The sequence below is a fragment of the Pituophis catenifer genome, unplaced genomic scaffold, assembly GCF_029215685.1.
Source record: "Pituophis catenifer annectens isolate HBS135680 unplaced genomic scaffold, rPitCat1.0.hap2 SCAF_1, whole genome shotgun sequence".
NCBI lineage: Eukaryota > Metazoa > Chordata > Lepidosauria > Squamata > Colubridae > Pituophis > Pituophis catenifer.
Window position 1 is genome coordinate 298,051,884 of NW_027256881.1, and position 25,733 is coordinate 298,077,616.

The window sequence follows — 25,733 nt, forward strand, 5'->3', positions numbered from 1 at the left end:
ATAAAAAACCAGAGGTCTTTTTTTAACACTACTCAATTTCTACTTAACACTACTAAAATACTCAAGAGACTGTATTTTAGTCTCTTGGAGTTTTTATTGTCAGTTTTGTCAATTCTATGCAAAATATATGAACGGAACTATTTTTCTCTCTTAAGCATGCGTAAATTCCCCACCTTTACACCAACCTGGTTGTTTTCTCTGATCCTCTCCTGTTTGTCACGCAGCTGAAACCAATCGCGCTCTCTCGCTCTCTTTTTCTCCCCCCGCTCCTCCCCCTGATGTTACTCGGGTTCTTTCTCTTTAACACCGTTTGATTTTCCCAGAGTCGATTTTTTTTTTTTTAAAGTTCTGTAACATTTCTTCTTAAAGTTTCCGCCCACGTGACTTTCAGTGAAGTCCCTTGAGGCTTCCGAGAACTCAACAGCAGCTAAAGGGAGGCGAAGAGCCGCGCGAGATGCATTGCTCTGAAAGCCAAGGGACGTAGCTGCTGTCAGGCGCGGTGGGAGAAGGGTGAGAAAGTGACCGGCCGGCTCAGAGGACAGGGAAAGAAAAAACGTCCAGTTTAAAGGAAAAGGCGGGCTAAAACCGCGAAGGCCTGAAGGAAGAAGGAAAAGGGAGTCGACAGGCAGGGGGTGCTGCGAGCCATGCCCCATAGCTCTGACAGCAGTGACTCCAGCAGCTTCAGCCAGTCCTCTTCATCCAGCAAACAGGTACCGTGTGGGGCCACTTTCTGTCGATTGAATGATGACGCTTAAGCGGCGGTTTATTTGCGAGCAAGGCTGTAATACCCGGGTGCAATCTAGTGGAATTCAACAGGTGAAGTTTGCCGAGGCATTAAAAAATCAAGAGATGAGGAACTGTGTTTCCCCAACAGCGCCTCTCTCCTTTGAATCAAATTGACCATTCTGATTAAGGCGTCCGTTAAAGAAGGACTACAGTTCCCAGATTTCCAGCCACCTATCAACTGCAATTCTGGGATTTAGGGCTGCTGATTTGGAGAAAGCTAATCTTAATGCCCCTGGAGTGGTTTTTGCATTAGAATTGTTTAGTTTTACCAAAAAAAAAAATCTTGTCCTCCTATCCAAAATTATCCCCTATAATGAGGAAAATGCTGGTTTTTCTGCAAAAGGCTAGGGGCTGATGGATGCATTAAAATTTGTTAAGGTGGGGCATTTTCTCTACGCAGAGATGTGACAAATTTTCAAATATTAAAGTATCAACGTTTTGCCTTCTTAGGAATGGGGTCCTAAACGTCAAAACAAAAAAAAACTTCAGCTGTGTGCAAAATGCTCTTAGGCTTATACATTAAAGATGGAAGAAAATTCTAGAGGACTACACAGCTAGATGTTATCAGGGAGAGACAATAAAATTATATCAGCATAAGAATTTTTTTAAAACGTAGGGTAGAAATTTTGGATTAGTACATCAAACCCAATGCAATGTATACACATTATGCTAGTCACCTTAAGCAAAGTTCTGCAGAGTGCAGAAAAAAAGTAAGAAATAGAAAGTTAAAGAGATTAAAGGCAAAAGGATATGGATAGATAATAAAAATGAAAAGCTAAAACTAATTTATACAAATACTACTATTTGTTTTGATATCCTTGCAAACCTTTGATTCATCAGGTCCGTATACTGCTTTCTTCCTTGCCTTTTGCTCTTTACGTTTTTAAGCTACTCCTTTCTATTTAAGAATCTCAGCTCCATTCCATCAGTATTTTCTTGGACTGTTCAATGCCCATTCATTAATTCATCACATAATCTGTTCTTGTTTTACACGTCTTATATATTCCTTTTCCTACTGCATTCAGTACAAAAATATTTATTTATAACAGACCATTTACCTTTCTATATGCAATTCCTTTGCATATAGATCTATATGCATTTGCACATTTTAAAATTTCTCCATTTTCCAAATTTTTAAAAAAATCTACCATAGTTCTATATAGAAATTGATCTACTTGCTTTAGTTTTTTTTTACTGTTTATGTATAATTTGCAGTCATTCATTCTATTTTCCCTATCAAACAACCGATTTGATACAGTAATTTTCAGCTCATATTATACCTTACAGTCTCTTGCCTGCAATAATTTGGGTTCACTAGCAACAACATAACCCGATTTGCATACAAAAGTACATACCAAGTACACATGGTGTTGGTGGGAGATTCACATCTCCCACCAGCACACCACTAAAATCATCAGACTTTCTTTCACTGACTGATTATGTGCCATCAAGTCAGTTCAAATCTTAGCAACCATGTAGCTAGAGTTTCTCCAGGATGACCTGTTCCCTTTCTGGTCTTTAAGGTCTTTCAATGGTACACCCAACTATCATACATTTCTGGTCCATACATTCCAAAGGCAATAGTTTGGAAAAGTATATTTGCATTTCAGGACTCTTCTGATGAAATGAGGAAAGTACAAAGAAGAGAAAAGAATCGCATCGCAGCTCAGAAGAGTCGGCAGAGACAGACACAGAAAGCAGATCACCTGCACTTGGTAAATGCTTCTGTCATCTTCATCTGGATTTCTGGGATATACTACTCATTATTAATATTAGTATCTCCATTTAAATCTTGCTTTTCTAGCCAGAAGGCACACGGTGCACAATGTAATATAATATAAGGTATGATATAATATATAATATAATAATTAGCACAGCACAGCACAGCCTGACTTAGGCCTGTAGCAATAATTTAAATAATTGCTTGATCTATAAAACTGTGAAACAGCAGTAGTTTCTCCAACACTTTGCATGGCTGCATTGAGGCAAACCATTAAGGTCACTTGAGTAGCACCTGGGGATTGTATCAACTGCTCAGAATCTTTGGGAATGGGTAATGTATAGTAAAGGATATATACATACAAAATGTGGTGGATAAAATTGCTCAATTTTGATGACAGGGTTGGGGGGGTTGGGAATAGTTTTAAGGCTGGAAATGATAATTTCCCTCCCTGGAATTTCTCATTCCCATCTTTAAAATACCCCAAATGGCTATTGAGGTTTTGTGTGTTTGTTTGTTTTGGGGAAAGATTGAAAATGGATATAATTTGCCAAGATCATACCACCCATTCCCAACTTTAAATTTCATTAAATACAAATATGTAGATTAAAAACCCTCACTCTCTTAAAATGACATCACTTCCTTAGAGGCCCATCTGTAACCTATTAAATCAAAAAGGTCAATCATGTGGCATTCTGAGGGTCCGAGATGATAACTTCTTGAGCTTTTCTCATTTCTCTTTTATATTTATCTTTGTGAGAAATGAGTCTTGAGATTTATCAGAAGCCTCAAAAAGCACCAATATCCTCCTACTTCACCTTACCCCAAATTGTTTCCACATCTGGTCAGCTATTGGCGTGCTATTTGGTTAACAGGTAATCTATGTCTAAATTTGATGATTACTTTTTATAGTAATGTTATTAAACTTATTTAAAATGCAGATAAGAAAATAATAATAAAGAAAAAGAAAAGATATATATAAAGAAATGACATCTCCCTTGATCATAAGTATAAACATTTTTAATAATTTACTACCTACCAACAATCGTAGATTAGTGATCTTCCCCCCCCCATATCCCATCTTTTTATCTATAAACAAATCCTTAAAACCTCATTGTTTCAGCCCTGATCTGCAAAAATCCATTAAGGATTACCAGAGATAGCAACATACCTATTTTAACCTTGATCAAATAAACCAAATTATATGCCTTCCTTTTAACAATCTTGATCTTTAATCCCTTTAAATAATGTCCTAAAACTAGATTTGTTTTCATTTTTTTTTGTTCCTTCTCACAAAATTCTTCAAAGCTTTAACAATCCTCTCTTGTAAATCTAATATAGGACAAATTATCCAAATTGGCTTCTTATTTGTATATTCCGTTTAATTATTAAGACATCAGCCAGTTTTTTATATGTCCACTGTAGCATCTCTTTCCATATTGTTTATGTAGCTTGTCATTTTTAAATCCACTTTCAGATCAGTCTCATATTTGGCCAATAATGAGCATATGACAGCCGTGGCCAGGGGGGCCTTTTATCAGGTTCGCCTGATTTGCCAGTTGCAGCCCTTTCTGGACCGGGACGCCTTGCGCACGGTCACTCACACCCTTGTCACCTCCCGGCTGGACTATTGTAATGCTCTCTACATGGGGCTCCCCTTGAAAAGCACTCGGAGGCTCCAGCTGGTCCAGAATGCGGCCGCGCGGGTGGTTATGGGCGCAACCTGTTGTGCCCACGTGACACCCCTCCTGCGCGAGCTCACTGGCTCCCAGTGGTCTTCCGGGTGCGATTCAAGGTGTTGGTCACCACCTTTAAAGCGCTCCATGGCACAGGACCCGGGTACCTTCGAGACCGACTTCTGCCACCAATAGCCTCTCACCGGCCAGTTCGCTCCCACAGAGAGGGTCTCCTTAGGGTGCCATCGGCCAAGTTATGTCGGCTGGCGACACCCAGGGGGAGGGCCTTCTCTGTGGGAGCCCCAGCCCTGTGGAACGAACTGCCCCCGGAAATATGTAAGATCTCCGACGTCCGGGTGTTTCGTTGTGCACTCAAGACCCTGTTGTTCCGCCAGGCTGGTCTATCAACATAACAATTTTAAATTGGGTTTTAAATTTCTGGGGTTTTAAATCGAGCCGAATTTATTTAATAATTTTAAACTATTTTAACTGATGTTGTCTTGTGTTTTTAATAGGCTGTACACCGCCCTGAGTCCTTTGGGAGAAGGGCAGTATAGAAATAAAATTATTCTTATTCTTATTCTTTCATAACTTTTTTTCAAAATAGTTTTTCTATAGAGACAGACATTCTTAATATTAACTTCTGAGGGTCCATCATTCAAAAATATCCTTCAATATGTCCAGTGTTAAAATATTTTGCTTTATTCTGTATTACTAAGTCAATTTTAAGTGTTCTTCTCTCATTATGTGATGAAATATGCAGCTGCAGAACCAGTGGGGGAAAGTTTTGGCAACACAGAGCTTTCCCAGAAAGAGGCCTGGATTGGGGATTGGTAAAGAGGTTCAGGATAGCCACAACCTAGAATGCCTCCAGATATATCTAGTAGGTTAAGTTATAGCTTTAATTTGGCAAGAATCTGTCCATTAAGTGTAAGCAAATAAAAGGTTGAACTCAATTGAGCTTTCAATATCATCTCTGGGCTTGGACCTGACAAATTATAAATTTTAGCTCCTTCTGGTTCCCTCTAGTGCCCAATCTTCAAAGTCTCATCCTATCATGCTTTTTAAGAGAATTCAAAACAGTAGCATTTTCCCATGCTACTGGGAAAATGGAAAAGATTTTTTTCCATGGAAAGGATTCTTACAATTATTTCCAAAATCTTATTTCAAATCCATCTGGACCCTCAGTCTGTTCTTCTCACTTTTTTGCTGTTTATTCCAAAAGAATCAAGTTTTTACACTTGTATTTAAATTACTTTTGCTAAAGATTGAAGAAAACTTGCCCAATTCAGTAAAACCTGTCAATCCAATCCAGTTCCTAGTAGAATTAAAAAACAATTTCCTAAAGTGAAATTAGAAAGTAAAATAGGAAGTATATGAACCCTATTCTGAAGGCGCAGATATCAGTTCACTCTTTTTCCCCCAGAAATACTTGATGATGATTATCTTAAAGAAAAAGCATGGTATATTGTTTGTATTGGACATATGTAGCATATAATACAACCTTCCTCAGTGCTACATTTGTAGTTGCCATCAGTGTTTGATTACAACTCACATCATCTTTTGGCCATGCAGCCTGGGAATGATGCAGACAGCAGACTAACTTAACAAAAATGCACTAAGATGTAGAAAGCTGCTCCAGGGTCTCCAGCACTAAAAAAGTAGGACCTATAGCACTTATTTCAATCATAAATTTTATTTATAATTCAAAATATATATTTGTTTATTCTCAGGGGCATTTTATCTCTTGGTAATATTTAGGGTGAGCTCAGCAGACAAATCACTAAATCCTTTGAACTTTAGAATAATTATTGCTTTAGCATCTGTAGTGCTAATTCCAACTCACTGAAATACATTTTACATGTGTAGGATAATCCACACTGAATCTCATTTCGTTCCATGTTATGCTATACATGTGGAAAGATAATGACGTTCGGCATCATGGCATGTGTTGAAATATTATCAATGAATTCTGTGTGCATGCCAGCCTTACTTTTTGTAGAGTCTCCCAGAAAGCCAGAGTAACATAGAGTAGTGCATGCCTCTCATCCCTGAGTTTCTGGAGATCACATAAAACCTGAATTCTATTGCCTAGTTTGTATAAATAGCAATTGGATTACCAATTCTTCTTTGGCTGACCACTTCAATAATTAAATGAACATTGTGAATGTATGCAACCATCTCTGTATTAAAAAAAAATCCTCTTGCACATAAAAAGCATGGGAAAGTTTTCCACCCTGTCCTCTCTCTTATACATGGGTGGGATTCAGCTGGTTCTGATGTACCGGTAGCTCCAATGATCAGCTGGGAGCTAACCGATTCGCTCTGATGATCAGGTGGGCCCGCCCACCTGCCCCTGCGCACTTTACTTACCTTTATCTTCTCAGCTGATTCACGCAGCAGAGTGGATTACCGTGCCTCAGCTGTGTTAGTCCCCAGAAGTAACGCGGAAGTTTAGTTTTGTCAAAACTGCGCACACAAAGTGTGTGATCACCAAACCAGTTGTTAAACCAGCAGGATCCCACCACTGCTCTTATAGGATAGCTTTGAGAGTAGAAGGCTTTTTGTGCTCTGAGAAAGCATTTGGCCATATGACTCTTCACAAGAACTGTGAGGTGATTTACTCAAGAATTGTTTTAATTTGTTGCATGCTTGCTTTTTTGACTGAACCCAACTTGCAAACTCACCTTGCAGCAAAGTTTTACAAGTTTATATATAATTTCAATTTTTGTGGTTTCTCTTCAAACGGGGTAGTGGGTAATTGCTGAGGTTTACCACATGTGTTATAGCCCTTGTCTGAGTGCCGTGGGCTTGCTTGGAAATTTGGCAGCTTGGCCTTCCTCAAGCTAAACGAATAACAACATGAAGAAACATCCTCACATACAAAGGCCTCAAATTCAGAGATAGCCTTTGGGGAAAGACCTGTGTTATAGTGTCCTGGCCATCTTACTTTCTAAAAGCTGGCTTGCTTTTGAGCGAGGCCTTGGGGAGAACAGCCATGATTTCAACTGATGAATTTCTACACTGCACTGCCTCTTTCCCTGCAGCTGCTGAAAGATGCAAGCAAGACTTTCCTTCTTCAGTGACACAGTTTCCTGTGTCAGATGGTTTTGCTAAGCAGCTATGGCAGTTACCGACCCCCTCCTGTTCCCCAGGCTTTTGCTTGCAAGGGGTCAGGATGTATGTGGCTTAGGGTGAGGAAATACAAGTGTTTGACAAGGGCTTGGTGAGAGGCAGTAGGAACGCACAGTGCAGGATATGTTGCTGTCATTTCTCATAAGTTGCTGGCTGGGGGCAGAATGCGGCCAAGCGCAGAAATGTCATCCGCTGACACAACTAGGTCTGCTTTCCTTCTTGGGTTTGCCCAGACCGAATTTACAAGAAAAACATCAACCTGGAAACTCTGCAAAGATTTTATTACAGAAAAACATCCTTTCCCCAATAAAAACACAGGGAGGTTAACCAGACTAATGGTTGTATGGGAGCAAGAGAGAAGATCTGTAGTTAGGACCATAATGTTTGGGAAATTATTTTTTTTTCATAAATTTGGTACAAGGTAGGGGAAATTGAAAGTTCTGCCCTTTATAACATCTGTTTGTTTCTTTAAACCTGGGGAGAGGTAGACATAGCCAATCCTGGCTAACCGTGAAGCAAACGAAGATCTGGTTAGTGTTTGAACAGGACAGTCCCAGATGATTCCAGGACTGTAGTCTAGATCAGCATTTCTCAACTTTAGCAATTTTAAGATGAATGGACTTTAACTCCCTGAATTCCCTAACCAAAATGCATGAGCTGAAATCTTAAAGATGCCAAGGTTGAGAATGATTGGCCTAGACTAAAAAGTTAAAAAAAATATTGGAAGAGGCACTGGCAAGCCTCTTCTGCATTATTTCTAAGGAAACTTAAAGGGGTTGTCCAGGAAGTCACCAGAATGTCACCAGGATGTCAAGCCTGGCTTGAGGGAGTCGTTATTGTTAACCTTTTTGCAGTGTAACAGACTTGGTGTTGGTTATTTGTTCAGAGTTCTTTCTTTGCATGAACGCTTGAAACACCTGTCAGTCAGTAAACCAAGTAACGTAGGAGTGCCGGAAGTGTCTGTGACAGCCTGCAACGATTCCAAGGACTCCAAAATTTTCTCTCCACATTATCTATTTACTGCGTTCATAACCTGCTCTCCCTGCTTCATAATCTTATTTCTTCCTTTTGGATTTCCTGTTTCTTCCTTGCTATATTCCTTCAACTCCCTGCTGTGTTCTTGCTTTCTCTGCTTGCTCCATGTCATACCTCAAGCTGTTTGCTCCTTACACTCTCTAGTGTGCTTTTGGCCACTCTCCTTGACCTTTCCCATTACACCCACCTCACCCTCTGCCCAAAGGGGCACCTGGGCAAGGCTCATCACTGCTTTCTCAGTTCTCCTGGTCAATTTGCCTTCATGCTACTCTTCTGGCCACATTGGCTCCTGGTCATTTGTGTCTTATGTCAGTGCTGTTACATGTAAAGGTTTCTGGGCATATGTATTCATTTTCTGTTTTCAACTCACATTAAATTTTTTAACATGCCCCCCCCCAAAAAAAAAACCTCCCACCTCACAGGCCTGTAAAAAAACAAGTATGGCTTCCAATCCACAAAATTATGTACCATTAAAATAAGGGCTTTGTCATGGCTTATATGCCCTGTTCCTGAAAACAAGCTTTGGACTGCCTCATTGTTACCTGCTTGTTCCATTCATCCATGATTGTCAGGAGATTAATTAACAGTATATGAAATAGCAAAATAAATGAGTTCTTGATAGCTGATGAAAGATGCAATCTGTCTTCACTTTCCCTATGTAGATGACCTTATGGTGAAACAACATTGCCCCCCCCCCCCTGCATTTTCCATTAAAGAGATATTCACTTAAAGGCCTAAGTAGCAATTCCCTTGAAAAATAAATGTCTTTAAGATTGTAATACTGACACATACCAATCTGTCCCCTTCTGAGAAGAAAATAATCCTTATATGGCTCCTCCTCTCCTCATCTTAAAAGCTGGTTCAGGGAACAGAGGTCAACCATGTTGTTCTAGTTGATTTCCTTTGCTTTGCAGGAAGCATGACAATGAATAATGTTGCTAATGTAGGTAGATCTGGAAGAGAGTCAGGAAGAGAGCTCTAGGCTGGCTATTTGCATATTATTGGTAAAGAGGAAACTATTATCAAAAAAGCAAGGCAAGCAGATGTAGATTTGTATAAAGTTTGCATAGGTAAAGGTAAAGGTTCCCCTCACACATATGCGCTAGTAGTTCCCAACTCTAGGGGGAACGAATCTATGCTCATCTCCGTTTCAAAGCCAAAGAGCCAGCGCTGTCCAAAGACGTCTCTGTGGTCATGTGGCAGGCATGACTAAATGCCAAAGGCGCACGAAACGCTATTACCTTCCCACCAAAAGTGGTCCTTATTTTTCTACTTGCATTTTTTGCATGCTTTCAAACTGCTAGGTTGGCAGAAGCTGGGACAAGTAACGGGAGCTCACCCCGTTATGCGGCACTAGGGATTCGAACCGCTGAACTGCCGACCTTTCGATTGACAAGCTCAGCGTCTTAGCTACTGAGCCACTGCGTCCCTTCAAAGTTTGCATATGCTTGTCTAAATGTAATAGAAATTCATTAGAAATAAAATATATCTCACCATCTTCATGAGCACTACAGGTAGTCCTCATCTTACAGCCATTCTTTTAGCAACTGTTTAGAGCAGGGTGTCAAACTCGCGTTGTCATGATGGTGTCACATGATGTATTGTGACTTCCCCCTTTGCTAACTTGGTTGTGGGCGTGGCCAGTGCGTGACAGATCTGGCCGGTGGGCCGCGAGTTTGATAGCCCTGATTTAGAGTTACAGTGGTCCTGGAAAAAGTGATTTAAGACAGGTTCTTGCACTTATGACTGTTGCAGCATCCCCACAGCCAAATGAGAAAATTTGAGTGCCTGGCAACTGGCATGTATTTATGATGGTTGTAGTTCCTGAGATAATCTGATTGCCATTCCCAGCCAGATTCCAACAAGCAAATCCAATGGGGGGATGGATGGATGGACAGACAACTGGATTTGCTTAACGATAGTGCTTCATTTAATTGCTTAACAGTTGTGGCAAAAAAGTCACAAAATTGGACATAACTCACGTAATCATCTTGCTTAGCAATGGAAGCAAGGACTACCTACTAAATAAATAAATTAGTAATAAATTATTTATTGTTGTGTAAGCATGTCACACATCTGCATTGTTTTGCTATTAGCTAATCCTTAAATGTTTCCTAATATTTACTGGCGTGTCATGTATTGAACTTTCGTCCTCATCTCACTTGCAGTTTAACAGCAATATTAGAACATTCAGGCAGCCCCATTTCACAATGGAAATGGTCTAATAATAGTAACAGTGTGTTGATAGAGAGCAAGAGGTGTGGTCAGGTTGTCCATTCTGCAAGAATCATTTGGGAGACTAGTGGGGCATATGGAAGGAAGTTGGCAGAAGGGGGTGTCACTGCAAAGGAGGTAGAGAGTAGGCTGTCCTCAGGGAAGAGGAATTGGGACTGCTCACTACTGCCCCACTACTAATCTCCTAATCTCTTCCAAAGTACAACATAACAGGCCCTAGTCTCCAGGCTCTAGCTAAATGCCTAGTCTTCCCCTAGTGTGGCTCTCCCCCATTTACAACTTGATTATGGATGACAGCAAAGACTAATTTGTATCACTGAAACCTGTATGGAGGATGACTTTCATGGGGTTATGCCCATCTGGGTTTCAGGTGTTACAGCAAGCATGACTCTTGACATGCAAGCAAGAGTGGCTCTGATCATCTGGGAAATTAAGCAGAGAATCAAATCTTCTCTTAGGTATAATTGGTATGGAGCCTGGGCTGCTAGACTTCATGGTTGAGCCCAGGCTCAATTTATCTTCCCCAGAATGGGAGGCAGTTTGCACATTTTTGTCCACCATGACAATCAAAGACTTACCTCAAGCAATTATGGACTTGACCCATGCAGGAGATTATATAATAGAAGTGATGGTGGGGAGCATATCTCTTGGTGGGGAGCATATCTCTCAGCCCTTTGAAATTTTATTTATTTTATTTATTTATCTATCGCATTTAGATAATCATGGTTGAATCATGCTCTAATTTTTGTAGAATTTTACTATGCCAGAAGCCTTCATGGGAAAGAAGGGCCCATTCAATCAGTCTGTGCCACAGACACCTGATGGATCCTATGTGCTTCCATGTGACACTTGGGAAGTTTCTGGAAATGAAAGCATTCTATAGAGTACTTGGTTGATCACAAAGATAGATGACTAACAGCAGTGTAGCCTACTGGTTAAGACTTAAGAAATTATATTGAATCTGAATATATTTCATCTTTAACTCTAGATGGGGCTGTGCTCCTCAGGATGAAAGTGGTTTACAATTTAGGAGTTCTTCTGACTCATAACTCTTGCTCACTATGGCCAAGAGAGTTTTCACATAATTCTATTTTATATGCCAGTTGCAATCATTCCTGGATGAAAGAACTTTGTACACAGTCCCTCATGTTCTTATTACTTCTCAGTTTGATTCTTTCAATTCAGTCTTTGAGAGATGGCCCCAGAAACTATTCCGATGAGGAACAGAGGGTTTGCTGGGAATCCTGCCTTTGAGATAATGCACTTGTAAAGGGAACCCAGGAATGATGGCTCCTCTTGTAAGGCATAGCATACCCCTTATTGTCTTATACCTTTTTCCCCAAAATATTAGAGCTTCTAAAAGGTTATGAAACCCGTCTTTTCAAGAAGAGTTTGGAGAATATAATAGTTTAGCCTGTCCCCAGGGATCGGCTAAGGTCTTTTTTCTATTTCAGTTAGCCTAAAGTTGTAGGTGTAAACTTTATTGTATTTGTTTATTTATTTATCCACTCACTGATACGAAATATATGGTTACTCATTTGCCAAATCAGCCTTCAATATTCATTAAGAGATTACTGATGGGAGCTGCCTTTGTTTTAGGAAGAGTGATGAGGAATTCGTAGCTTTAGTAATTCATCAGTCAATCAGTATCCAATCTGATTTTCCCTGTCTCATCAAAAAGGACAATATATTTTAATAGTCAGGAAATACCATAATGTGCATCTGAACATCTGAATTTCATTAGACTTAGCCAGATATCCCTAGAGCCAGTGGAGGCCAATGGTGTACAAATTGATTGTACAATGGTGTACAATCAATTGTACATGCATATATCCATGACAGAGTTATGTTGCAATTCCTATTAAGAATTTATTAATCATTCAGGTGTCACAGTCACATATAATGGAATGTTTTAAGAATAGCCGTACTGAAGATGCTTGCAATAAAGATCCTCTTAGTAAATATGGAAGGAAGTGAGGCTCTCACCAATTACTGTATTTAACTCTGGTTCTGTGAAGAATTATTAAAAACTTTTAAGTGCACAATTAATTTTACTACTTTGATATAACCAGAGCAGACTAAGTCTTGCTTTGCAGGTGGGTTGATTATCCACATTTATTTCCTATGGTGGGGTCTAAGGCCTTGATATATCCTGTTTCTTTTCCTTCATTAAAGGAGAGTGAAGACTTGGAGAGACAGAATGCGGCTTTGCGGCGAGAAATCAAACACCTAACAGAGGAACTGAAGCACTTTTCCACAGTGTTGAATTCCCATGAGACTCACTGCTCGATTCTCCAGACACAACCTCCAGTGCCTTCAGAGGTGCTTTTCACCCCACTTGCTTTCCCTCAGAGCCATATCAGCTCGCCTTGTTTCCAACACTGATATCAACATTTGGATTGAAAAAAAGCTTGGATTCCATGCCTAGAACAATAAGATGAGGTTTCTGCCTTGGACAGCTCAGAGTATCCTCATGTCTCTGTTTAGCAGAATGAGGAGTCAAGATGTCTTGGATCCGGCCTTGGGCCGATAGCAGGACATAAAAGAAGTGTTCTTGCAAAGGGCTTGTGTTGGGGAATGAGATCCAGACAACAAGATAACCACATATTTCTGTTATTTGCACTGAAGTACTGCATATTGATGTGTGTTCTTTTGCAAAATGTGTATGCTACTGGCTCTAGAAACGTGACTCTCAGAAAGCGGCTAAAAGTAATTCATTATTTTCCTAAATAAAATTTCTTTTTTAAAAAAAACCTGCATAATTTATTTTAAAGTCTGATTTTTGCTTTCATTTCTGTTAATTCCTCCCCCGCCCCATTCCAAACCCGTAATCAATGGGACAAGAAAAACATTAGGAACTGTAGAAGTCTGTGAGCCAAACATTGGTTGTATTAGCACAGCACAACAAATCACACAGCCACACTTTAGCTTAGTGTGTTCTGTAGTCCCAGCCTTTGCAGTTATTGAATTAATTCTGAAATTCACCATGGATGTCTTGTATGAATGCAGCCACAGGTTTACACTGATCATATTTTATTTTTATTTATATCCTACCTACATTATATTTTTATAAACAATGTATCTTTTTATAAACATATCTTAACACTCCTATTTTCCCCACAACAACCACATCTGAGGTAAGCTCAGCTGAAACAGTATGACTGATCCAAGGTCATCCAAGTGACTTTTGTGGCTAAGGTGGGACTAGAATTCACTGTCTCCCAGTTTCTAGCCTGATCCTTAATTAATAGTCCTAACTGCCTCTCATAATTAGCAGGTACCTATTTGTTTCTTTACTCAATGTTAGTTATGAGTAATGGGAGGATGGGAGGCAAGCAGGACTGCAGGAGTTGAGAAAGAAATATTAATTCTTTGTTCCTTGCCTACTCTGGGTTTAGAACTCCATAGGTATCCTGTTAAGATATTTAATAGCTGGAACAGTAAAGTATATAATGGGCCAGAACCCAAAACACATACTTGTAGTTGATTAGTTGGAAAGTAAAGACTCCTGTCCAAGGCAATCTACATTATGATTGATTGCTGGGTGTAAAGGGAGAGTTTCCTTTTTTTCCTGCCTTTTTCTTCTGTGTGCTCTGTATGCTGTTCTGTGATCTACCTGACGATTTACCTCATGATGTAGTGATGTGCCTGACTATCTTGTTTGCTGTAAATAGAAATGTAAAATATATTTATTTATATAAAACTACAAGTTTGTGTCAGCGTCTCTGAGTCCATTTGGATACCGACTGCACACCTATAGAAAATATTGGGTCATAAAAGCTACTAATCATATAATTTTAGATAAAAGATGCATATTGTAGTCCTTTAATTGATTTGAAAGGAGAGTTTAATGTCTACATATGGTAACACTGTGTTGCAGGAATTGGAAGTAACATCCATTTACACTGTTACATAAAAGCACCAGAACTATGTTTTTCCCAACTGACTTTTAGTCCCCTGAATGTATTATCAGACTTGGCAGATGCTTGTATTCAGTGGTAGCATGCATAATCAGCACTATGTATAAGGCCTCTGTGTATATTAAAATTAAAATTAAATTCTGGATGAATGGTTTTGTTTCCATTGTATTTAGCTGATCTCAAAGCTAATCTTGCCATTCTCAGGAAAGCTAGAGGCTCGGGTGATTCTGAATTGCTACACATAATAACATAAACACATTTTCCTTTCAAAAGCTTTGATATACAAGGGGACGTGTTGTCCTTGTTTTGGAGAACATATTCCACTGTTATACAAATATCTGTTACCATCAGGGGTTTATTTCCAGTGATATGAAAATAATTTGTCCAAAAACGTAGGGACAAATGCTAATGGAAAACCCCATGAAATACCCCCTGGTTGGGGTTTTTTGGCTTATTTTAATAGCTGGGGAATTATATAAAAGGATGCCTAGTAAAAAGTCCAGATAGATAGTTTGCCAGCTGGCTAGTTATTTTGAGTTCCTTTCTTACATTTATATAGGTTTGTGTAATCACTTCTCAAAATTCTTTAACAGTTTGCTCCTTTCCCCCTTGAGAGACAACCATTATTTTCCCAAGGTCAGCTCTAAATTTGTTTACAATAATGACTGCAGTTATCTTACCTGATGGCATTGGCTATCAGAACTATGGAATTTGTTTGGGTTAATTATTTTGACACAGAGTATTAGACAATGGAAAAACTTGAATAACAAAGACACACTTAAGAAGACACAGTCTCCTAATTTATTTGACATTCAACATACACAAGGAGGTGTCCCTCACAATCTATGCTTTTGTAAAACAATAAAGTTGTCATGTACCAGTACATCTTTCTGAAAGAATAAGGATAAATATGATCGCAGGAGAAAAGGAGAAATGCTAGTTTTAATATTTATATCATAAATGCTACCAAAGGCTTCACTGCTGCTTATTTTCATCTGGCCTGCTGAAAAAGTGATTTACTTAACACTTGAACAGAGATAGGGGATTGCAGTGGGATTGCAGTACTGTAATTCTTGCACTCTTGAAGGACATCTCATTCAGAGGCTACAGCCAGAATCTTGAATAGTGCCATTCCAGTATTACAAACCAAAATCACATATAAGGCAGCAGAAGCACTTGAAATCCAAAGAGAAGTCCATAATTCAAGATCCAGCATCCATCTGATGGAATAAGGTAACTTCTCTTTCAATGAAACTCAACTCCTTAGTGACTTCATTAACATATTCATGCAGTTTTCTTGGCAAAACATAAAACTTGTTTGTCCTTACATTCTTCTGGGAATTTTTCTATTTCCTCTTGTCCAAGTACTAACCAACCTTGGCCTTACTCTGGTTTTGAGCCAAGAAGGTAGTCAACCAGATTTTACTCCCATGAGGCTTACACAGTAAACTAATTGGACTGAGCTTGCACAATTTGTAAGCTGAGGGAAACAACTTTTTTAGACACAGAGGGAGATTTAGAAGAATGTTAACCGCGTATGGTGGCTTTACATAACTGCTGCCTTTGGACATAACTATGCACAAAATTATGTCCATGTGGCCATATCTGTTCACAGAGCACCCATTTATCAGAAGGTAATACCCAGATATTCTCTTTTGAAGAATATTTGAGAAATATTTGTATCAGTGTCATTTTCACCACCAAAGAGATGCAACCTTTTCAAATTATACAGGCTTTAACAGGATTTTTAACAATTAACAAACATTTGCAAAGTTAAACTCTGAAACAAACTACAATTTTTAGACCCATTACTTTCTCATGAGATCTATTGGCTTTGTGATCCATGCTGACACCTGTTGGCTACACTATAAGCTAAAATAGTAACACACTATAAACTATAATAGTAACACTGTAGAGTATGCATGAGTTTAGCTTTTAACAGTGAAATGCTGTGTTTTTATTTAGAAATAAAATTTACTGAGTTCAGTAAACTGACACACAGGTAAATGTGCATTTCTTATACAATACACAGGTCAAATATTAGTCACTTAAATTAATAATGTAGACTATTAATCTGATGAAAATTCTGATTATTATGCATTAAACTTTTTCTCTTGTTCATTTAGTTAGCTTTGTATCATTGGAAAAATATTTTACTATACATTTGGCTTGGATCACATCATAAGGCTCACAGTTAAAAGAGATACTGTTTAAACAGATGGCGGTGGTGGTACAGAAATCAGTCTCTTATAGATATGCATTTTCACATAGCACATCAGTCACTTCACTGTATTGAAGTTGTTTCATCTTCATCATGCAGAGCATTGCTCTCAACCAGTGCAGTGAGTCAACAAATCAGGTTTTTGCTTGGGGGTAAAATGGGAGGATTAAAATGTATTGAACTGTATTAAATCTAAATCTTCAAGGCTGAAGACTAGATGGGAAGCCACTTAATTTTCTCAAATAATAAACAAATAAACAAATAAACAAATAAATAAATAAATAAATAAATAAATAAATATGAGTCAACTTCCATTTAATTCACGTATCTAGTGAAGATTAATGTATTTCTAGTGGACTTCTACTTGTTTCATGATGTGTATTTCTGGAAACTGAAACAAGAAACAGTGGAAACAAGACCACTGATTTTTGGAGACTTCAATCTTGACTGAGTTGATTTTCCAAGATTTTCTATTAGTTAAAAACTTCCAATGTGACTATATATCTCTTCCCAAAAAGTTCTATAATCTGGGCCAGAAAAGCATCATCCAGATTTTCTGCCTAATTTAGTCATCTATACCAGTGGTGAAATCCAATTTTTTTTACTACCGATTCTGTGGGTGTGGCTTGGTGGGTGTGGTGTGGCATAGTGGACGTGGCTTGGTGGGCATGGCAGGAGAAGGGTACTGCAAAATCTCCATTCCCACCTAACTCTGGGACCAGCCAGAGGTGATATTTGCTGGTTCTCTGAACTACTCAAAATTTCCGTTACCAGTTCTCCGAACTGCTCAAAATTTCTGCTACCGGTTGTCCAGAACCTGTCAGAACCTGCTGGAATTCACCCCTGATCTATACCATTTAGCCTCTCACCCTACAATAGTATCCTTGTTTTCCTTTCTTTATATTCTTATCCACTGAACTGAATCCTCATCCTCCAATTCTTATAATTCAGTTTTCAATACACATGAACTTCCTTCACATGAAATGCAGTTCCACCCCTGTTGTTGTTAACATATAATATGCTGTTTTTAAGCTTAACTTCCATATACCAGCTCCTCCCGTTTCATTCAGCTATCTTGGCATTTTTGAAAAATTCCATCATGGCAAATAAACCAGTTTGATATTTGCCTTGAAATCACAACCATTCTTTATTTGTGTTTCTGTATTTGCAACATTGCCACAAGCGGTTTAACAGCTTGTCTTTGACTCAATATAATAGAAGATGTTGTCTGGTTCAAATACATCGAACAGTTGTGTTTTTCAACTATTAAATGAGGCCACAGTAAAGAAAAAGATGTGAAAATGGGTTATGGCATTGACTCCGCTGAGACACCAGCAATGTATTGGCTTCTTTTAAAATTGCTTTCATCTTTGTTGATTATTATGCAACTTTTAGGTTTTTCTTCCACCCTCCCAATCTCTTTTCCTTTTGTGTTAGTGTTTCTTAGTGGCATATACTATCTTCTTTAACCCTTTGTATTAACCATTGAAGCAGTGGTGAGATTAAGATTTTTTACTACCGGTTCTGTGGGTGTAGCTTGGTGGGCATGGCTTGGTGGGCATGACAGGGGAAGGATACTGCAAAATCCCCATTTCCTCCCAATCAGCTGGGACTCGGAGGCAGAGAATAGATGGGGATGGGCCAGTCAGAGGTGGTATTTACTGGTTCTCCAAACTACTCAAAATTTCTGCTACCGGTTCTCCAGAACTGGTCAGAACCTGCTGAGACCCACCTCTGTACTGAAGGAAGAAATAATAACTTGGTAAAATAAATTAGAAAATAGATTTAATGCCTTGAGATGAAGGCATAGCTATTAGTTAGGATGCCCAGGAAACCAGAGTTTAAAAATACATGAATGTTTGCTTGTTGTTTGCTATTAGGCCCTGACTGTTAACACTTCATATTTACAATAATTCACCAGGTGTGGAGTTATGTAGTTTGGATTCCCAGGAGGGAAGGTCTGCATTCCAGAGGGCAAAGATGCAGTGAAGCGTAGATAGTTTGGTCAGGAGAGTTAAGCAGGATCCTCCCAATTCTCAGAGTAGATCTGTGGTGATGCAAATAGTTGCTTTAATTTGGCCAGCTTTCTATCTATAAGTGGGGAACAATAAAGGAAACTGCTTGGAAGTAATTCCACATATTTTCCTTGGTTCTTGAGGCCCGACAGAAGTATTGTTAATATAAAGTGAAATGTTGCTGTTACGTAAATCCCTTGCTGGTAGAGACACTGAAGATATTTGTCTGCCCAAGCAGAGCAGCTAAGATGCATAACACACACCTCAGAAATATGCCTCTCCTTTCGTCTCGCAGGAGACTGCAGTGCTACATTCCAAGATTGCACTGTGCTAAATCAGGGCAGGGAGAAAACTTCAGCTTTTCAAAAGCATCTTGCTGGCTAGTGTTAGAGTGTGAGACTAGATGGACCCTGACCTGGTCCAGCAAGGCAATGTTTACATTCTTTCCATGACCCAATGACTCATGTGCACACATTTTTCATTGCTGTGCAGATGTGTTCAAATCTGGTGACCATCTCATCACTTTTACTTCTGTTCCATTACATTCTGCTTTTTGCCCCAGAGTTTGTCCTCTTCTGCTACTATTCTTCTACGTGGAGCATTCCAGGTGTGTTGATCTATATTTCCTATAAGTCCCAGCCTGCACAACTAAGGATGAAGGATATTAAAGTTCAATATATCTAGACTGTACATCTAAAGTTTGGGAAATCCTGCTTATGTATTCAAATGATTTCATTTCATTTCAAGGACTGCATTATTTTTACCTAAGACAAGTGAATCAGGCAACTATTCCCCTTACATTAAAAAGCGAAGTTGTGTCAGTGCATTCCATCTACAGGGTACACTTCCCACACAGCTACCATCTGCCACTCTCCTTTCTATTTCCAAACAAAAAGTAATTTAATTTCTTTTGAACTGAAATTGCCCCAAGTACATGTTAGCTTTGTAGCAAATCTGACAAGAAGATTGAGGTAGACTGACCTTGACATATTTGTAAGAAAAGCAGCTTTTGTAAGAAAGCAAAGAAGATAAGACATCTACCAAAAGAATAACTGAATAAAAGCCCTATTAAAGAGAAAAAAAACCAATGGGCAATTTCTTGGAGCATATATGAACCAGAAAATACTTCCCCAAATTTAGTAGCCTAATGCATGTTTATACAGAGATAACTCTTACTTATGTCACCAGGACTTATTACGGTACTATGTAAGTGGACATAATATTCACCACAGTTTTAGCATATGTAGAAGCAAATAACACAAAAGCAATTTTTTTCCAAAATCACAAGTCTCAAAATTCCAGCCAGTTGTAGTACCATCATATTGGAAGGGAACCAAGTGGAGAAAAAATGATGCTATAGCAATTCTAAATACGTTAGTGTATTGGTCATATTTCTTAGTGTGGTCCTAGGATCTCTGGGGATTCCCCAAGACCTTCTCAGAGACCCACAAAAATCAAAATAATTTGCCAGCCTATGTTGAAAAATAACACAATATAAAATGTCTTCAAACAATCATGAAAAGCAGCAGCAGCAGTGAATGTGTGTTTTATTTTTTTAATATTTAATATGGCAAATATAATATGATATATACAACCTATACAAATAAAAGCTCTTTTGGGAGTCCTCAATAATTTTTAAAATTGGGAAGAAAAAAAAAGAAAAAAGAAACAGAAGAAAAGGTAAAGAAACACTAGTATATTGTATCTGATTTTTGTATAACACATTTTCTCTGTGATGGCTGGAGCTGAAAAAGTCTGTGTTAAAATAATAATGGAAAATGGTGGCAGGCCAATCAGCTATTTCCCTTGTTATGTTAAAACAACATGTAAACCTTTTATACAATCAGCTCAGACTAAAACCCTGTCCCAACAACTAGAAAAAAAGTAACATCCTCCCCTACCCCCACAAGCTTGTCCTTTTTCACTTTGCTACCAATTGACTCACTGTGTTCCTGGCTGCCTAAAATTAAGTGGGATTCTGGGCCTCAAAGAATTACTGTTTTTTGGGCTAAGTGGAAAGTGATTTTAAGAATAAAAATCTCCCTGTGTTCTGTCTAGTGCATTGATAATACTGTTGTCCTTCCTGGCAATAAACTTGCAACCTGGATTTCTCACTCTTTAGACCTCCAGACTTCAGGAGAGTATATATATATTTTCAGGTTTAGGCTTTGGAGACAATGTGCTACCTTTTTGCACAATTAACTATCCCTTCGCTAGCTGTGGAATGTGGACCCACATTTTACTTCGGCTAACTCCAAGAGAATAAAGAGTCTTAATAAGTTGCCTCGTTCACTTCATTGTGCCCATTCTATGCCTGCCTGGTTGCAGCATGTCCAGTGTGTGACAGTTTTGCTGATGTACATGTTACAAGCCCTCGGGATAAAGTTCTTTCCTAAATTGAACTTACAGCAATGTAGGGCATAAAAAGAAATACCAAACTCCTTTGTTATTTAGCCTGAACAAACCAATGGAGAATGAGCAGCATGAGCTCAGCTGGAGAGGATTGTTTGAGGCTCACCTGCTTTAGCAGCAGGTCAACACTGAGGCACTTTGGTAGTGGCAAGAGCCTGGATGCATTTGTTTGGTCTCTGAAAGTGCTGTTTGTCTCTAAATTCATAAGAACGGAATATAAATTCAAAAATTTAAAATGAAAACTTAGTAACTGATGTACAGTAATCGTCTAAAAAATAAACTATGCTTGGGGCTATGCTGAAATGTTATTTTGTCATGGGGAAAAGACATTTTCCCTTTCTTCTCTCGGAATAAGCAAGGCCCATAAGGGAACACTCAACTTGCATGAACTCAAACCATATTTTGCACAACAACTTGAGACTGAGTCAGTCAGAAATGTTATAAACAAACAAACAAACAAACAAACAAACAAACAAACTGTTGATCTTAGACTTTGTTCTCCTCCAATCTTAGAATAGTCAGACTGACGGTCTGAATTTCACAGAACAACAGTGTTTGTTTGAATTCATACCTACTCCTTTTTGACTGCAACTTCTATCAATGTAAAATATTCCTCCTTGTTTTGGGTCTAAATCAATGGTTATTCAAATGTGTCAGAAAAAGCCAAAGAACTAATTTCTGGCATTAAGTTTGAACTAGTTAGATTTGCCAGCCTGAATGCTAAATGGACAGAGTTTCCTTCATGTGTGGCAGGATTTTTCAAACTGTGAGATGTACCTCGCTTGGGGAAGTGCAGACTGGAGTCCAGAGGAGGTATGAAGAACCTTTATGTTGTCCATAAATGTTACAATAACTCCAAAGTTTCATTATATTGTTTCCATTGTTCATTTGTGTTCGTTTTGGTGTTTATGTTTTTAGGGGAATTGTGTATGTTAATATTACACTAAAGGGAAGTGAGATGGTAAAAAGTTTAGGAATTCTGATAGATGGGATTAATTTCTTTGAATTATTTCTTTCCCCAGAAGGCTCTTACAAAGGAACAGATTAGAGGACAGCCAAGATTCAATGCCACCAGTGTAAGATAAGCAGAACAAACATTCCAAGTGGGAAGTTACAGGAAGAAACAGGGTCTAAAGTCCAATTGGTGCTTTTGACGGATGGATAGATTTGGTTAAAAAAAGGACAACTAGTAAACTTCATTTGAAGGACTTGATGGTTTCATTTGTAGGATAAAATATCTCAGAATACAGGAAGTATTAAAAGAAACTATTAATGGGCTAGTTACACTAAATCACTTTAAATAATTTATAAAGTTGTCATGCTCTAGTAGTGTTATGTATATACACACCAGAGGAAGTTTGAATTTTGTGTAATGCTACCATAATTTACCTTGTTTACTAATATTTTGCATAATGTTTAAGCAATACATCTAAAAAAATCTCGATTGAGCTGTAAACAGAGGATAATTCAATCAAATACCAATGACACTTGTTAATGGTTGTCAGAATCTACAGGTGATACATCAGCTATGAGTCCTTTTCCTTCCTAATACTTGGTAGCTCAATTTGAACATGGTAATAGTGGGATTGAGAAAAGGACTGAGTACTTTTAAGTCTAGCTGGGTTGTGTTGGAAAATGCAAACTTTCAAAGACTATGTCATATCCTATAGGCTCAGTTTCAAAACATGTACTTTACTAAGATAATAACTAACTTTGAAATAAACCTTATTAATTAATATTCTATCCAATGTACCATGTTTGGCTATTACCCATGATGAAAGATAAGAAATCTGAAGAAATTGATTTTTTACCACTTAGAAATAAAACTGAGTTTAGAGACCAATAATGCACATCTCCAGCTCCTTTTAGGCTAGTGCTTATTTTACAGTCTGCTCAAATAAGGTGTGTGTGTGTGTGTGTGTGTGTGTGTGTGATAATACATTATAATATTTCAAAAGAACAGTAATAATAAATCAACCCTCTCTTGAGATGAATGAATGCCAAGAAGATTTAACTAGGATTGAAAACGTGGTGAAGTAAAATGAATCTTCTAAATGCTATGAAGATGCTAGCGTTTGTACGGAGCTGACCAAATGAAATAAACTATTGAGGTAAGGTACATAAGAATATTCATGGGTCCGATCAGATATCTAATACCTCAACTTGCATAAATGTAACATTGCTAAACAGGCAACATGGATGAAACATGGTTCAGCTGAGGCCTTGGTCACTTCTTGGAATGAGGCAATGGGGGGTACGGCCTTAAACTAGATTGCATCTATATAGCATCTGGTTGTGTGTTGATTCTAGTGTTACCCCAGTTTATAAGGAACCTCTGGAAGATGAAGCAGCCTAGAGAAGCACAGAGGAAAAGTAGGAATGAATCTGATCAGACATATAGTAGATAAGACTCCTTATTACGATTTACCAGGGCAGTAACAGTGGTTTAAACATGCTTATTTCTTTGTTTTTATTGCCTCTTTTGAGTGTCATCTAGCAGCCTACTCAGTCACTCCAGACCAGAAGAATATATGCAGGGCTATTGTGAGGACTAGACAAAAACTTTCAGATTTACCAAAATTGTATGCTGGCTGGGTGTTGTTGTTAGTTGCAAAGTCGTGCCCGACTCATTGCAACCCCATGGACAACGTTCCTCCAGGCCTTCCTGTCCTCTACCATCCTCTGGAGCCCATTTAAACTCATGCCTACTGCTTCAATGACCCCATCCAGCCACCTCATAGGCCTGAATACTGGGAGTTGCAATGCCAATCTGGAAAGCACCAGGATAGGGAAGGCTGCTATAAGGGGTGGTTGTTTATCCCTTTAGAAAGCTCATCTTTCTAAAATTAAACAGCACTCCTCTTGGCAAGCCTATATGGAAGCTGGAGTAGTAGATCTTCTTGAATCTTCTTATTCACAATGTTTAGCCAGCCTTCCTACCTAAAGTAACTCCTTTCCCTATTAGCCTCTGGTAAATGATTTAAATCAGAAGCATAGTCTGCTAGGGTGAAGTTTTGCCTGCAACGCGAGTGGGTGTCAGCGCTTGGAACGGAGGTCACGGAAAGATTTCAAAGCTTCTCCGCAAATACAATGTATTGCTTTATAACGCTGAATAGCCCGATGAACGGAGCATAGCGGCTATTGGGCAGCTGAGCTAGCGCCTTTTCTAAGCCGGGCGCCCTGCAAGCGAGCTGCCAGTGCTTCACTCGACGGGCAGAATCTCCCCTCGAAATGCTCTCAAGCGAACGGGATATTCTTCGACCGGGGAGAACAAAGTCCCCCTGCTAAACTGTACGCAGAAGGAGTTGGTTGTCAGCGTCCGGGAGATAAGAGGCAAAGGGATCTTCCGAACACCGGATCACCCAACCCAGCCGATCGCTATCAGCTCTCCCGCTCCGATCAAGGACCGAAGATGAAGAGAGCGAGAGAAATAAGGAGCCTCTCTGAGGGGGCGGGGCATCGAGGGCCAATCCCCGGCCAGAGAGGCGTGGCGGGGCAGACAGGTGACTAATCCCCCTGCCGGACGGCAGTTCCCGTCTCTGGGCGGGCGGGGCGTCGCGTCACGTGCCAAGGGGAGTTAGAAAAAGTTGCGAAAGCGCAAAGCGAAGAGGGAGGCATGAAAGGGCCGCCTATAAAACGAGGATTAACTGGTGGGGAGAAGCGAAAAGAAGTTGGAGTTTCAGCATTAAGGAAGCCGTAGTGGGAGCCTCTGGTGGCCGCTCTCTTTTTCAGTCCGGGAGGCAAAACTCGCCCAGACGGGGCAATGGGGTGCCTAGAGAAGCCCGATATCGTGCAGGAGGCGAAGCCGGAGCTGGTGGAAGCGGAGGCTCCTAACGGGTCAATCCCGGCACTGGCTCTGGAGGTCCGTCTGACCTGGCGCCGGTGGCTGATCGTGATCCTCTTCAGCTCCTACTCCTTCTGCAACGCGTTCCAGTGGATCCAGTACGGCAGCATCAACTTGATCTTTGCCGGGTTTTACGACGTGACTCCTTTCGCTATCGACTGGCTCTCCATGTGCTACATGATCGTCTACATCCCGCTCCTGTTCCCTGTCGCCTGGCTCCTCGACCTGAAGGGGCTGCGGCTCATTGCCCTGGCCGGGTCCGCCCTCAATTGCTTGGGAGCCTGGGTGAAGACGGGGAGCGCGGAGCCCCATCTCTTCCCGGTCACGATCCTGGGCCAGATCATCTGTTCCCTGGCGCAAGTCTTCATCCTGGGCATGCCGTCCCGCATCGCGTCCGTCTGGTTTGGCCCCCGAGAGGTCTCGAGTGCCTGTTCCATCGCTGTCTTTGGCAACCAGGTAAGAAGGAAATAGTCTGCTACAAAGGGATGTAAGAAAGTAAGAAGTTGCTTACCCTCCGGCAGAAAGAGAGAACCAAAAAGACCTTGACACTCTCGTTCTCTTCCCCCCCCTCCAAGAAAAGTTTGCAGCTTGAAAAAGTCAGACAAAAAGGACACACACATACACACAGAGGGCACATTCTTTCAATATTGGAGTGAAAGGTCTCCATAAGCAGAGGCACTGGATCAGATCATCAGGGAATTACAAGTATGCAAATTGGATTAGGATTTAATGAA

General features: G+C 39.6%; 2 protein-coding genes across 3 annotated transcripts in view; both read left to right on the forward strand.

Moving 5' to 3' along the window:
• The first annotated feature begins 440 nt into the window (after positions 1-440).
• On the forward strand, positions 441-13,700 carry BATF (basic leucine zipper ATF-like transcription factor). The gene is made up of 3 exons (XM_070931416.1): positions 441-710; positions 2,397-2,501; positions 12,763-13,700. Exons 1-3 carry the CDS (start codon positions 645-647, stop codon positions 12,970-12,972), a joined length of 381 nt encoding a protein of 126 aa, XP_070787517.1. The 5' UTR covers positions 441-644; the 3' UTR covers positions 12,973-13,700.
• Positions 13,701-24,734: 11,034 nt separating this feature from the next.
• FLVCR2 (FLVCR choline and putative heme transporter 2) overlaps positions 24,735-25,733 on the forward strand; it is a 51,490-nt gene continuing 50,491 nt past the window's right edge. For both annotated transcript variants that reach the window (XM_070940968.1, XM_070940978.1), the window contains exon 1: positions 24,735-25,455. In XM_070940968.1, the coding sequence (XP_070797069.1) occupies positions 24,919-25,455 (537 nt within the window). In that variant the 5' untranslated portion in view covers positions 24,735-24,918. The remainder of the gene's footprint in view (positions 25,456-25,733) is intronic.

Excerpts from the sequence above, each read along its gene's own strand:
- BATF (XM_070931416.1), top strand. The coding sequence starts at position 645 with ATGCCCCATAGCTCTGACAGCAGTGACTCCAGCAGCTTCAGCCAGTCC. Across the intron at positions 711-2,396 it reads CCTCTTCATCCAGCAAACAG|GACTCTTCTGATGAAATGAG; the intron begins GTACCGTGTGGG and ends TTTGCATTTCAG. Across the intron at positions 2,502-12,762 it reads AAGCAGATCACCTGCACTTG|GAGAGTGAAGACTTGGAGAG; the intron begins GTAAATGCTTCT and ends CCTTCATTAAAG.